We start from the raw sequence: 14,885 nt of genomic DNA, 5'->3' as shown, positions 1-14,885 counted from the left end.
GCTATGTCTGGGAAGGTTTGATGTAGGAGTAGCAGATGATATTTCCTTTTTTTTTTTTTTTTCCCTGCTTAATAGGATAGCATAAGAATTTCCCTCTGTTACTAGAAATACTTTAAAAATTTTTAAATTGAAGCATAACACACATAGAAAAGCACTAGTAAGTGGACAGTTAGAATGACTTTCACGAACTGAACACTTCTTTGAAATCAGCGAGCACATTAAGAAGCAAGAGCCTGACCTATCCTTAAAGCCTCCCTTCTGGTCCCCATCCAGTCATCATCCTGACTTCTCTAATAGAATAGATTAGTTCTGCCTGTTTAGCTACAATACTTATAAACACAATTTCCCCTCAAAACCTAGAGCTTTGTCTTTTTCTTAAGATTTTATTATATGGACATTATAAGCAACAAAAAACTAGAGCAAAATCCCAAAGCAGCATTGCATGAAGATATATAAAAGGAAGTCAAGATCACAAGATTGTCAGTTAACCACTGTTCACATTTAAGTGTGTGTCCCTGTGTCCTTTCTGTTTTTCTATTGGGGGTATATATCCTTTTAAATTTTTTATTAAAGTATAATATAATGATATATATGCAATTAAGGACACTATCCTTAAGTGTACGTTAAATGGACTTTTACGTATGCATAGACATGTTAACCACACCTATTAATCCCCTAATTTATCCAAATTGTTTCTAAATGTTTGTAGTTATAAAACAATGAGACAATGAACATCTTTGCGAAGCCAACTTAGCTTTCTCAATATGTTATTTTCTTCCAATGCATTTCAAAGAGGGAAATTATCAAGGCTAAATTATAATAATAGCTAAATTTGAAGTGCACTGTTTTGCTTAATTGTCTGACAACCCTTTGAAGTAGGGCCAGCCACTGTGCCTGATTTGTACTCCAGGGACAGCTTGGACCCCACTTAACTCTCGTCCTCTGACCACAGCTCTACCCCCACCCCACTCTCTCCCTGTGTCTGTGTCCCTCATCTCTATCCCAGATCAAGGAGCTGCAGCTGGTGCTGGCTGAGGCCCATGACAGCCTCCGGGGCCTGCAGGAGCAGCTGTCCCAGGAGCGGCAGCTTCGGAAGGAGGAAGCCGACAACTTCAACCAGAAAATGGTCCAGGTGGGTGGTGCCCAGTGCCCGCTCCCCATACTGACTCCAGCATCTCTTCCCTGAACAGAAGGCAGAAACCTGGGGCGCCTGGGTGGCTCAGTGGGTTAAACCGCTGCCTTCGGCTCGGGTCATGATCTCAGAGTCCTGGGATCGAGTCCCACATCGGGCTCTCTGCTCAGCAGAGAGCCTGCTTCCCTCTCTCTGCCTGCCTCTCCATCTATTTGTGATTTCTCTCTGTCAAATAAATAAATAAAATCTAAAAAAAAAAAAAAAAAAAAAAAAAAAGAAGGCAGAAACCTTAGGGCTCCACGGGTCTTCAGAAGGCAAGAGTATTGGGAAACTTGAGTCTCCTCACCCTAGCTGTACTTGATCGTGCATCAGCTCTACTGGGCTGGAATCCTGGGCTTGTCATTGATGGCCTGTGTGACCTCAGGCCAATCCTGTCTTCTCTCTAGGCCTCAGTTTCCCACCTATGACCTACGGCTCCCATCAGAGCTGAAAGCCTGTATCAGAAAGCCCAGAGGTCTGGCTGCTGATCCAGGCTGGTAGTCCTGCTAATACAAAGCATGTATTAAGCCTTTACTGTATGTCAGGGCTGTGCAGTGCTCTTTTCACACATTATGTCCTTTAGTCCTCAGGATTTCCCCTGTGAGGTGTCCCCATTTTATAGATGGGGACACTGATGCCCAGGGAGCTGAAGTGCTTGGCCCAGGTTGCATACCCAGGGTGAGACTCTAATCCTGATCTCCGCTCTCTCAATCATGACCTTGCATTCCTTCCTCAGGATTTGCAGCTTCTCTCTCCCGGCATGCCCTTCGTGCTCGACATAGGTCATGCCTTCCTGCCCTCCTTGCTCACCCACCCGGGTTCCTCATCAGATGTGAGAGTTCCCGTGAAACTTTGGCAGCCAGCATGTGCTCATTATGTGATGTCACGATTTTTACAGTGAGGCAGAGCCGGGCTCAAATCCCACTTCCCAGTGATCCGTAACTGATCGCTGTTTCTTTTGTGAGTTTCTCTTCCCTGGAATTTATCCCAGTAGAATGAGCTGACGCTGGTAGAGCCTCTGGCGGGGATCACCAACAGGCACCTCCCAAACTTTCCTCTCTGTCTTTATCTGAGGCCCGGAATGGGAAAGGGGAGTGCTGGGAAGGCCGCTGAGGGTGCTCACGCTCCTGTCCCCCTCCCAGCTGAAGGAGGACCAGCAGAGGGCGCTCCTGAGGCGGGAGTTTGAGCTGCAGAGTCTGAGCCTCCAGCGGAGGCTGGAGCAGAAATTCTGGAGCCAGGAGAAGAACATGCTGGTGCAGGAGTCCCAGCAGTTCAAGCACAACTTCCTGCTGCTCTTCATGAAGCTCAGGTGGTTCCTCAAGCGTTGGCGGCAGGGCAAAATTTTGCCCAACGAGGGGGATGACTTCCTTGAGGTATGGTTCCCCTGGGTCTGGGACTAGGGCAGGGCTAGGGTGGGGAAGATGGGAGTAGACACGCAGGTGGCATTGACACAGTCCTGAGGCTCATCCCCAAGCCATCAGCTTTCAGGTTTCCATCCCTGCATTCATTCACTCGTTCAGCTTTTTGAGAACTAACTCTTTACCAGACACTGTGGCTAGAGATACTGTGATGGAGACAGACGTGGTCCCTCCCCAAAGAGAGCTGATCGGTCTTTAACACCTCACTAAAACTTCATTTCCCTTTGCAATGAACCTCAAAGTCCTCAGCAGGCAACAGTAACTGGGTAAATTCAATAATCTAGTTTTGTTACTATGCCATTATGGGTCCATATAGTACATATTATTTTTTACTACTTTAAGGGATACGTTGTATAGAGTAAAGTGCACACATCTTAAGTGTACAGCTGATGAAGTTTTGTCATGTACATCTGTACATGACGCGTAACGACTAAGCCACCCAGGCCGCCTGATAAAATCTTTAAAAAAAAAAGAGAGATATAAACATAATCAGGGCACCTGGGTGGCTCAGTGGGTTAAGTGTCTGCCTTCAACTCAGGTCATGATCTCGGGGTCCTGGGATTGAGTCCCATGTCAGGCTCCCTGCTCTGTGAGAAGTGAGCTTGTCCCTCTCCCTCTGCCCCTCCCCGCCCCACTCATGCTTGCTCCCTTTGTCTTAAATAAATAAATAAAATCTTTGAAAAAAGATGTAAGCATAACCACATACATTGGTAAAAAAGATACATGCACATGTATAAATATGATATAAACACATACATGTAACTATAAACGATGTACATTCATACTCACAAATATCTGTCCACACTTGCAGAATTTTACATGTGAAATGATAACTATACGTGTGAATGATAAAAAAAAAATGCTCAGGCATGGAGTATGGTATTCTAGGTACTGTTTTAAGTACTTTAGGTGAATGATTGCATTTCATCTTTACAGATATGCTAAGATATGTAGATAATTATTGTTCCCATTCTGCTGCAGATAAACATCTTTGATTCCTTGCCTCAGTTCTGAAATCCAGAAGTTCTGAGAGAGCTGTGTTTGGTTGTATCTAAACTCAATTGGAAAAGATTGGCCTGATGTTCATTTGGCAGTAAAACCTTTATTTATCCCATTTCCTGTTAATATTCATGTGTTTGTAGGGAAACATGAGTGTGCTTGAGCCTAGAGTGTTACACCAGGCCCTGCTGGGGCAGTGATACCCTGTATAGTGTGGGAACCACATTGTCTTTCTAAATCCCCATGCATTTGGAATTCTCAGCACACCTGGCCCCGAGGATTTTGGAGAAAGAATCATGCCCCTGTGTCTACAGACAACCATAGTCTGTATGTTTAGATACTCAGGACCAGGGACAGAATTGGGGTGTTTATTCAGGCAGGCCCTGCCCTTCTCCCCCACCATCCTCGGAGTACTTCCCAGTCTCAGTATCTGCGCTGATATTAGAAACCCTTCTTCATTTGGTTTCTAGGACATCAAACTCTCTTGGGTTTCCTTCCACCTCACTGGTTGCTCTTTCTTGATCTCCTTGGCTGGATCCTCCTTTTCTCCTTGCCCTCTCTTAACGTCAGAGTCCCCAAGGCTCAGCCCTTGGGCCACGTCTCTCCCTTACCGCCACCTGCCCCCTTGGGGAGCTTGTCCAGGTACATGGCTTAAATGGCCTTCCTTGCATGTTGTGACTCTATCCAGAATCTATCTAGAGTCTGACCCAGCTGCTCTGCCCTCCCTCCCGGCTGAGCCACCGTCACTTCTTGCCTGGATTTTCACTGTAGCCTCTTACGTGGTCTCCCCGCTCTGCACCCTTCTGCCAAGCACCTTGCATTCAGAAGGGTACGAGGAGGTACCCCAGGCAGCATGTACTGCATGTGGATGGCATCCCCTGGAGTTTTGTGTTGGGGGTTCTGTTGCTGCCCATTAAGCTCGGCAGCTGTGGCGATACCGAGAAACCACAAATAAGGTGGGCGTCCCTCCTCAGCTCACAGTCCTCTGGCTCCCATTTTACCCAGAGCTGAAGCTGAAGTTCCTACAAGTCCCAGGTGTGGGCGACCAGCCTTGTTCCCCATACCTGTCTCGCTTTCTCCGTGGCTCTCCTGCTTCCCTCACGAAGACATGTTCCCACCTCAGGACCTTTGCATCTGCTGTGCCCTTTCCCTGGAATTCTCAACCTGCAGGTGTTCACATGGCTCATTCTCTCTTAGCTCTTTCAGGACTTTGCCCGAATACTAGTGTCTCTCTGAGGCCCTCCTTGACCACCCACATGCAGCACCCCCCACCCCCAGCTCCTTGGCTTGCTCTTGTGCCCCGTGGAGCTTCGCTGTGTGACATTCCAGACAGTAAATCCCATTTCATACATTGCACTTATTTGTTAGTTTCCTTGCTACTGGAATGGAAGCTAAAGGGGATAATGGTTTTTGTCCATCTTGCTCACTGGTGTATCCCCAGCTCTGAACACAGGGCCTGGTGCACGGTAGGTTTTCAATAACTCTTTGTTGAGCGAATGATGAATGAGGTGCCCCAGTCAGAAGTTAGCTTCCTTCTGCTTCATTCCCACCCTGAACTAGTACCCTGTCTTCCTTGGCTGGCTCTGGACTTCTCTGCAGAATCCATCAGCAGCAAACCCCCTCCCAGGAAGGTTCCTTTCGTCCACTCAAACCTTTGGTTGCCATTTCTTTAATTATGGGGGTGCCCATGGCCCTTTTAGTCCACCCGAAGGGCCTACCTGTTGACCCAGCCTGGCAACTTGGTTATTTCTGAAGATGCCTCATGGCCCTTGGGGCAGTAGAGTTGGTATGGGAGGACAAAGGGGCCTGCCTTTCCAGCTGTGCTCCTAGGCCTTGATGGTGCCCAGGAGCCAAAGTGAAAATCTGGGGAAATCAGTGTCCAACTAGAGTGCCTTTGGTCCACCCTGGACCATAAACCCCCATTCTTTCTTCCTGCCTGGCTGTGTTGTACCCTTTCCATCTGGGCCACTAGCCTGAATCCTCTCTCCTGATGGTCAGACTCTCAGGCACGACACCCTTCCAGCCCCTGTTGAATGTGGCTTTTTAAAAACAGGTAAATAGCATGAAGGAACTGTACCTGCTCATGGAAGAAGAGGAATTAAACGCCCAGCATTCTGATAACAAGACCTGCGCAGGGGACAGCTGGACCCAAAACACGGTGCGTTCCCAGCCCAGTCCCAGTCCTGTCCTGCCCATGCTTCCTTTGTCTGTTTAACGATCGCTTCCTGCCTCCTTCCCTGACCTGTCTTGCATGGGGCACTGGAGCTGCGGAGGGCCATCACCTGGTTACTGGCCCCAGATACTTAGTGCTGTGGGGTTCAGAAGTCATCCAGGGCAGTGGACTGGGCGGTCACATGCAGGAGAGCTGTTAATTCTCTCCGGAGTGTAGGGGACAGTGTCACAGAGAAAGGGTAATAAGTGGTGGGTTTCGAAGGAGGAGCTTGCATACTAGAGAGTGGGGAAAAGGCCCTTTTGGACCTAGAGAGCTGTGAGTACTGAGGTGTGGCAGTGTATTCTGGGATTGGCTGTGGCTTGGGATGCGTAGAGTGGGGGTAGGGACATCCACTTGGGGTCATGTGAAGAGAGGCCTTGTGGTCTGGAGTCAGGAACCCTTAAATCAAGTCATGGGGCAGAGAGAGCGATAGAGTCGGGCCGCCAGGGTCATACACAGTGAACTTGGGTAGGTGAGAGACAGGTCATGGGCCCAGGAGAGAGGATGGGGACTGAGTCAGGCAGTCAGGGAGGCTGCATAGTTGGGATTCCCCATGTGGCCCACGGTGGGTCAGAGAGGCACATCTTGGGCAAGGATAAAGACCTGGGGCCTAGAGTCTGCAGAAGCTCGAAGAAGCCGGAGCCCATCACACATTTAGGCTGCATAATAATTGCTGTGACCTCAGAGTTTCTTTGTTCATGTGAGGCTGGGGCTCATATCAACCTAGGAGGTGCCCAGGCCTGGGCTCGGCTGGGTGAGATTGCCTGGGGAGGCCCTGGGGTTTGCTTGAGACTGGGCAGAGTCCCAGGCTGGACGCTGAGTGAGTGTTCCCAGCCCAGGCTCCACTTCCCACCCCTCTGAAGCTCCTGACCCAGGCCTTACCCCTTTCTGCAGCCCAATGAGTATATCAAGACACTGGCCGACATGAAGGTGACGCTGAAGGAGCTGTGCTGGCTGCTGCGGGATGAACGCCGTGGTCTGACTGAGCTCCAGCAGCAGTTTGCCAAGGCCAAGGCCACCTGGGAGACAGAGCGGGCAGAGTTGAAGAGCCATACTGCTCAGGTGAGTCCCCTACCTGTCAGAGACATGACCCTCTTTGCTCCTCCCTCTTCTAAGCCCCCATAGCTGTCAGACCTGGGAACACGATGCTCAAGCTGTGCTCCTAAGAAGCATAGAACCCCTTCACTTCCTCTTGAGACCCAGAGAGGGCAAGAGACTTAACCTTGAAGCACACAGCAATGGTCCCAGAAACCCTGGGGACTGAGAGTCAGGGTTCCAAGGAAGGAATGTAAGGGACTGACAAATGGGCACGGGACATCATTGGCTCATCTGCTGTACCATGGGTTCCCAGGTGAGGCCAGGTGCTTTAATACCTGTCTGCATCTGGTGATGTCCTTCACATACATGGCCAGGCTTCTGCTGCCTGCAGTCCTTATTTGCTCCCCACCCCTTTGTCTCTTGCTAGCTGGCTTTGTTTTACTCCCACAACCCAGTGTGACCACGGGAACCTTAACAAGGAGCCCTGGAGGTGTATGGTCTCTGCTGTGTGCGCAGAGGCAAGTTGCTGCCCTCCTCTGGTCTAAAAAGTGAGAGGGTGGGTTTCCTCCCATTCAGAGAGGATGCCCTGACCATCACCAGCAACCCCCCTGCCTCAGCTCTTCAGGTCCCAGCTTCCCCCAAGCCTGTAACAAAACCAGCATGGAAGGGTTAAGTTTCTTTCCCAAGGTCACCCAGCTAGGAAGTAGCAGACCTGACTTTTGCTCCCCAAACCTCTGCCCCTGCTGGCTTCTCATTACCATGATCCCAGCCTTCTTCCCAGTGCTTACAACCTTCTGGCTTCCCCATGTCACCCTCCTTTCCTCTGAATGTTCCTGCTGCTCCCCAAACCCCGTCATTCCAGGTGCCCCCCCCCGCCCACTGGGAAGCTGACTGGCCCCTGTGGGGGTTCATGGACCACAGCCTGCGGGATCTGGGGTACACGGATGCTTGAGGCTGCATGTTTACCTCCTTCCACCAGGCCGTCACACTGGACTGATTCCTGCACACATTCATTGTGTGACTGTGGGTGCATGCCCCCCCCCAACTGTAAACCCAAACCACTTGTGAGAGTTGATGAAATACGAGAAGCAATAACTAGGAAAGCCTTCCATTTTGTAGCTCTGTGACCTGGGACAAATAACTCAACCTCTTCGATCCCCTTTCTCCTCGGCAAGGTGTCGTAAAAGGTAGTTGTCTTGCTGAGATTTCACGAGGATGCTGAGATAATGCTTGAGAAGCTCTTCGTGTGTGGAAAGAGCTCCTTGTGAGCCCTGATTGTGAGGAGGGCTTAGTTTTGCGTGGGGTAGTCCTAGCCAGTGAGGGGCCTTCCGAGCAAGAGCGTGCGCCCCCTCCCCTGCCACCGCCCCCTGCTGGTGCCTGAGAGGGAAGGAAGGTGGCCGGATCTGGGGCAGAGGGGAAGGGTCTCCTGGTCCCAGCCACCCAGTTTGCTTTTCCTTCTGCTGCAGATGGAGCTGAAGGCTGGCAAGGGGGCTGGGGAGCGGCCGGGGCCGGACTGGAAGGCCGCCCTCCAGAGGGAGCGTGAGGAGCAGCAGCACCTGCTGGCCGAGTCCTACAGCGCCGTCATGGAGCTGACACGGCAGCTGCAGATCAGCGAGCGCAACTGGAGCCAGGAGAAGCTGCAGCTGGTGGAGCGGCTGCAGGGTGAGAAGCAGCAGGTGGAGCAGCAGGTCAAGGAGCTGCAGAACCGCCTAAGCCAGGTGAGGCCTGCTGCAGCCGCCATGGGGCTCCCTCTGGGGGAGAGGTCTGGGGCTGGGCTCTCCTTCAGTTACAGCTGGATCTAGGCGCTCAGAGAATGAATGAGGTGCTAAGTCCATCTCTCTGTCAGTCTCTCAGGCTTGCTTTCCTCTGTGCTTTATTCATAAGCAAGCTCTCCTCAGATAGAGTTGCTGTTTTGTGCTTGAATCTTGCTGGCTTACCAAAGGCAACGGAAAGAGTTTCCCTTTTCCACAAGGCTGATTGGCCAGTTGTAAGTCATGTGTCTACCCCTAGAGCCTACCAAACCCTGAAAATTTGGGAAAATTAGAGTCCTCTGGCCAAAAGAGGGGACATGGGAAAAAAACCATCGTGGACTGTTACACCCTACCACAGTTCGCATCGTGTACCCAGCAGCCGCTTACCAAGCTGCTTTGTGCACTCTATTTTATTTTAATTCACATATAATGTATTATTTGCCCTAGGAGTACATCTTTGTGTATCATCAGTCTTACACATTTCACAGCACTCACCATAGCACATACCCTCCCCAATGTCCATAACCCAGCCACCCTCTCCCTCACCCTCTTCAAGAACCCTCAGTTTGTTTCGTGAGATTAAGAGTCTCTTATGCTTGGTCTCCCTCTCGATTCCATCTTGTTTCATTTTTTCCCTCCCTACCCCCCACGATCCCCCCGCCCTGCCTCTCAAATTCCTGTCAGAGAGATCATATGAGAATTGCCTTTCTCTGACTGACTTATTTCGCTTAGCATAATACCCTCTAGTTTCAGCCACGTCATTGCAAATGGCAAGATTTTGTGCTTTTTGATGGCTGCATAGTATTCCTGTGTGTGTGTGTGTGTGTGTGTGTGTGTGTGTGTGTGTGTACCACATCATTTTTATCTGTTCATCTGTTGATGGACATTTAGGTTCTTTCCATAGTTTGGCTCTTGCACCACTCTTTATGTTGACTCTTTTCCTTGGTTTTACTTTTTCTTTTAATTACATAAATCAGGACTTCATCTTTATATAAGACCCAGATAGTGCAAAAGCATACTCCAGCCCATTCCTTCCCTTTCTTGCCACTTAAATTTATATTCACAGAGATCGTTTTGATGTTTTATCGATAACGTAATCATAAGATACATATCGTTTGTACTTATTCGCCTCTTGTATAGAGAGCTGTTCAGGGCAGATTATAGAGGCCGGCCTCATTCCTAGTGATGGAGTCCCCACCCTGCTTGTTCAGCTGTGGCTTCTCTGACCTAGCCAGCCCAGGAACTGCAGTAGTGACAGCGGTAGTGACAGTGCAGTAGTGAAGTAGCCCAGTAGTGACGGCGGGTACTGGAGCAGATGGGAGAGCATCCATAAGGATGCCTGTAAGTGATTGCTTTCATGGTCATGTTTCCAAATGGCTCCAGATCCATCTTTTGGTGGCTCGGAGCTACTGCCTGCTGGGAAGATGGTTCCTCGTCCATAACTGGGTCATCCAGGCTACAAGCAGGCTACGAGCATAACCTAGGGACTGGCCCTGCATAGAGCGAGGCCCCATTCGCCAGCCATGCCTGCCACTGACCCTCCTCTTTACCCTTGCCCAGAAGGCCGCTGAACCCTGGATCCTGAAGCACTCAGATTTGGAGAAGCAGGACAACAGCTGGAAAGAGGTAAGCAGGGTAGCAGGCCCTCCATGTTCTCTTGGCTCCTGGCCACACTGCCAGGTCTCTCACTTGGGGCGATGTGACAGGGAGGAAGCTAACTCTGCCCCCCACCCAGGTTACCCCCTTACATTCTGGGCTCCTCAGTTCTGGGATCTCTACCCCATCGTTCCAGCCGATGGCTGGGGACTTGCGAGGAGCCCTCTGTCAGCTCTGTCCCCCCATGCCTGGGGTAGAGACCGGCTGTCTCTGTCTCCTTGGCCAGGTGCTTGCTCTCTCTTGGTTTCAGCTGTGCCTTTCTAAAAAGCCAGGCCTCTGAATAGCTGTGTGGTCTTGAGGGAGTCACTCTCCCTCTCTGGGCTCCAGTGGCTTCCGTGGTAAAATGAGAATCACATTCTCATTTAGAACACCCTCTCTGTGGAGACTGGTTAGGTCACTTTGGTGAAATTTGCTCCTAAGCTTCGGGGGCCTTATCCATTACAGTAACATTCTCAGTAACCAAACAGTGACCATAGCGGCTCTTTGCTCAGAACAGCCCGAGGGAGTTAGGAGATTTGGTTGCAAGCCACAAACACTAACTGTGGGGAACTGAGGCATGAGAGGATTTAATGGGGGCTCAAGAGGGCTGCTGGTGCAGGTTCAGAAAAACAGGTGCAAGTCCCAGGGGACCTGCTCTGGAACTAGGGGGAAGATAATCCCTGAGCAGGAATCTTGAGGTCACTGCTTTCACCACCAACTGAACTGTGGCCACTGGCTGCTTTCTTGATGCCACCACATTCAGAAAAACTTTTTTCTTTTTTTTTAAAGATTTTATTTATTTATTTGACAGAGAAGAGATCACAAGTAGGCAGAGAGGCAGGCAGAGAGAGAGAGAGGAGGAAGCAGGCTCCCCGCTGAGCGGAGATCCTGACGTGGGACTCGATCCCAGGACCCTGAGATCATGACCTGAGCCAAAGGCAGCGGCTTAACCCACTGAGCCACCCAGGCGCCCCACATTCAGAAAAACTTTTAAAAATACTCTTTCCAGGGTGCCTGGGTGGCTCAATCATTAAGCATCTGCCTTCGGCTCCAGTCGTGATCCCAGGGTCCTGGGATCGGCCCCACCTTGGGCTCCCTGCTCTGCGGGAAGCTTGCTTCTCCTTCTCCTACTCACCCTGTTAATAGTTCCTCTCTCACCATCTCTCTCTCTCTCTTTCTCTGTGTCAAATAAATAAATAAATAATAAAAAGCCTCTTTCCTTGGGGTTTTCTCTTGGAGCTCTGATTGGCCAAGCTTGGATCACATACCTGTGGAGGGAGTGTTAGACACTATTGCCAGAAACTGACCAGGAGGCTTTCCAGATTGGTGCTGACATCACTCCTGTTCTATAAGAGGAGACTCGGGCATGGCATCCCAGGTCGTCTTGCACTGACTTCTTGTCCCCTTCCCTTGGTGCACTGGTGGCCAGAACTCACGCTTCCTCTCTTCCTTGACAGACACAGAACGAGAAGATGCTGGACAAGGAGGCAGTTTCTGAAGCTGACCTTGGGGGCACTGCCTTAAAAAGGTGCTGGCATCCCCTCCCCCTGCCCTGCAGCCCCTCCCCTGCCCCGTCCTTCAGACGCCTCTCCCTGCTCCACCCCTGTGCTTATCTTTTTTCCCTCGGCCCCTGTGCGGCCCCCCTCCGTTCCCCCTGTCCCCCCACCCCCCCCATGCCTACCGTGACTTCTCAGCAGAGCTGGGAACCCTGGGATATGGTTTCTGTAGAACCAAAGCCACTCAGGAGCCAGGAAGCTAGGGAGAATGAGAATTCCAGCCCTTGATTTTTCTTGTTTGTTTGATAGTGGACGTGCATGAAAACCCGGGGCTGCATATATCCTAGCTTTGAAAGGAACTGTTCATCTCCTCTTATGGTTCCTTCTCCCCATAACTGGTGTTATGGGAATCAGGCTGGGCTTCCATTCTGGGATTACTGTGCAGCTTCCTCTGAGCCTGGCCCTGTGCTATGGCCATGGAGACCCTGAGACTGTTGGGGACATGTCTGCACTCTTAGGAAACCCATGAATAGGACAAGGGCAACAGAATCCCATCAGAGCTGTCAGAGCAACTTCATGCCAGGCGGTCTGGGGTAGGAGGGTAGGTTCTGGAGTCAGAGGGCGGGGTATGAACTCCCATTCTGCCATTTTCTAGAGTAGTGTGACATTGGCTGATATTTGCCATCTGTCTCTAGTGGGGATAATAGGAGCTGTCTGCTAGAGTTCCTAGAGGGCCAAATGGTCTGGCCTCTGAGATGCACTTAGGTCTGCCTGGCACTTCCAGTCATCAGTCCATGTGCCATGTCTGTGCTAGACATGGTGACATCTTATTTGGGTTCCCCAAAACCATACATAGGATTCGAGAACTTGTCTCAAAGATCTTGAAACAAGGATCTGAGCACAAATGGTTTATTTGGGAAGGGATTTGGGAAACACTGGGAAGGCAGCCAGCAAAGGGGGGTGTTGTCCTTCTGTGGACAACCAAAGCTCCGTTTCGCTGAGGAACGCTGGGGGCCAGAGCAGAACGGGCAACGCAGAGTTCTCCCACCCACGGATCAAGGAGACCTGGTCCTGAGCCACGAGATCCACCCAGTCTTGAGGGCTGTGTCTAGGGGCCAGACCCTGTGATGTTTGTAGCTTCTTCTGCGTGGAGGCCAAGTGTGCCCTTGCAGGCACAGAAAAGCCTTTGGCGGAGAGTAGCAGGTGTTCACAGTGTTAGGTGTTGGGTACATGGTGGCAGGTGTCGTGGTGGCGTAGGGCTGGGCACCAGCAGTGTCTTCCACGAGAGGTAAGCCAGACGGTCATGGCCCTAGCCCTTGTGGAGTGTGGGGACCAGGGAGGAAGAGCAAAGCGTCTGCTCCTTGTCTGTTTTCTCCCATTAACACTGCTCTTTTCTCCTCTGCTCCTCCCAGGACCAAATCTGTTTCCTCCATGTCTGAATTTGAAAGTTTGCTTGACTGTTCCCCCTACCTTGCCGGGGATGCAACCCGGGGTAAGAAGCTACCCAACAACCCTGCCTTTGCCTTTGTGGGCCCCCAGCCAGTGGACCCGGAGAAGGAGGGCCAAGAGCAGCCAGGGCTCTCGCCACGGGACTGCAACCGCCTGGGCCCCCTGAGCTGCCAGGAGCCCACAGGGAGGCAGATGCAGCGCAGCTACACAGCTCCCGACAAGACAGGCATCCGCGTGTACTACAGCCCCCCAGTGGCCCGGCGCCTGGGCGTCCCCGTCGTCCACGACAGGGAGGGCAAGATCATCATCGAGCCCGGCTTCCTTTTCACCACTGCCAAGCCCAAAGAGTCGGCTGAGGCCGACGGGCTGGCCGAGAGCTCCTACAGCCGCTGGCTCTGCAATTTCTCCCGGCAGCGCTTGGACGCAGGCTCGGGGGGCAGCCCTGCGGCGCCGGGCCCCAGCTTCCCAGCCGCCCTGCACGACTTTGAGATGTCTGGCAACATGAGCGACGACATGAAGGAGATCACCAACTGTGTGCGCCAGGCCATGCGCTCGGGCTCCCTGGAGAGGAAGGTCAAGAGCACGTCCAGCCAGACGGTGGTCCTGGCCAGCGTAGGCACGCAGACCATCCGCACAGTCAGCGTGGGCCTGCAGACCGACCCCCCCCGCAGCAGTCTCCACGGCAAGAGCTGGTCACCTCGCAGCTCCTCGCTGGTGTCTGTGCGCAGCAAGCAGATCTCCTCCTCCCTGGACAAGGTGCACTCGCGCATCGAACGGCCGTGCTGCTCCCCCAAGTATGGCTCACCGAAGCTCCAGAGGCGCTCCGTGTCCAAGCTGGACAGCGCCAAGGACCGCAGCCTCTGGAACCTGCACCAGGGCAAGCAGAATGGCTCGGCCTGGGCCCGCTCCACCACTACGCGGGATAGCCCCGTGTTGAGGAACATCAACGATGGGCTGTCCAGCCTCTTCAGTGTGGTGGAGCACTCGGGAAGCACAGAGTCTGTCTGGAAACTGGGCATGTCTGAAGCCCGGGCCAAGCCTGAACCTCCAAAGTACGGCATCGTGCAGGAATTCTTCCGCAACGTGTGTGGCCGGGCCCCAAGCCCCACGTCTGCAGCCGGGGAGGAGAGCACCAAGAAGCCAGAGCCCCTCTCCCCAGCCAGCTACCATCAGGCGGAGGGCATGGCCAGGATCCTGAACAAGAAGACAGCCAAGTCGGTCGGCAGTGAGGAGGCCAGACTCTCAGTTCTCCCCCAGGTGGGGAAAGATGGTGTCCCCCGGGACGGAGATGGAGCCACAGCCCTTCCTAATGAGGTAGGTGGGTGGGGGTCTACTCTTTTTCTTGCAAGCAGGGAGGTTGACTTAGAAGGTCCAAAGTCTCTTGGTTTTCAAACTCAGGAATATGGTTGTATGTTTCATAAAGTCCTTTTGCTGGTCTGGAAAGAGGAGTTGGTAGTAGACGGCGGGGCGCCTGGATGGCTCATTCAGTAGAACATGTGACTCTTGATCTCACAGTTGTGAGTCCAAGCTCCATGGTGGGTGTAGAGCCCACTTATAAATGAATGAATAAATGGATGGATGGATGGATGGATGGATGGATGGATGGAAGGAATGCAGGTTAGAAGGCCCCAGCCTGGAACAACAGACCTGATGGACACATGGTCTGAAAAGCAAGAGACGAGTGAGCAAGGCTTCACTAGCATCCACTCCAGGGAA

At 51.9% G+C, this 14,885-nt stretch overlaps 1 protein-coding gene across 2 annotated transcripts in view; it reads left to right on the top strand.

The window, feature by feature from the left end:
* The window catches only part of MTCL2 (microtubule crosslinking factor 2), a 68,675-nt gene that overhangs the window by 43,121 nt on the left and 10,669 nt on the right, over nt 1–14,885 (top strand). For both annotated transcript variants that reach the window (XM_082746197.1, XM_082746196.1), the window contains 8 exons: nt 1,007–1,132; nt 2,314–2,544; nt 5,642–5,746; nt 6,695–6,862; nt 8,305–8,556; nt 10,150–10,215; nt 11,682–11,752; nt 13,133–14,483. In XM_082746197.1, the coding sequence (XP_082602323.1) occupies nt 1,007–1,132; nt 2,314–2,544; nt 5,642–5,746; nt 6,695–6,862; nt 8,305–8,556; nt 10,150–10,215; nt 11,682–11,752; nt 13,133–14,483 (2,370 nt within the window). The remainder of the gene's footprint in view (nt 1–1,006; nt 1,133–2,313; nt 2,545–5,641; nt 5,747–6,694; nt 6,863–8,304; nt 8,557–10,149; nt 10,216–11,681; nt 11,753–13,132; nt 14,484–14,885) is intronic.

The sequence above is a fragment of the Mustela nivalis genome, assembly GCF_964662115.1.
Source record: "Mustela nivalis genome assembly, chromosome: 8".
Classification (NCBI taxonomy): domain Eukaryota; kingdom Metazoa; phylum Chordata; class Mammalia; order Carnivora; family Mustelidae; genus Mustela; species Mustela nivalis.
The sequence above is the reverse complement of the archived record's forward strand: the minus strand, read 5'-3'. Positions and strand labels throughout refer to the sequence as shown.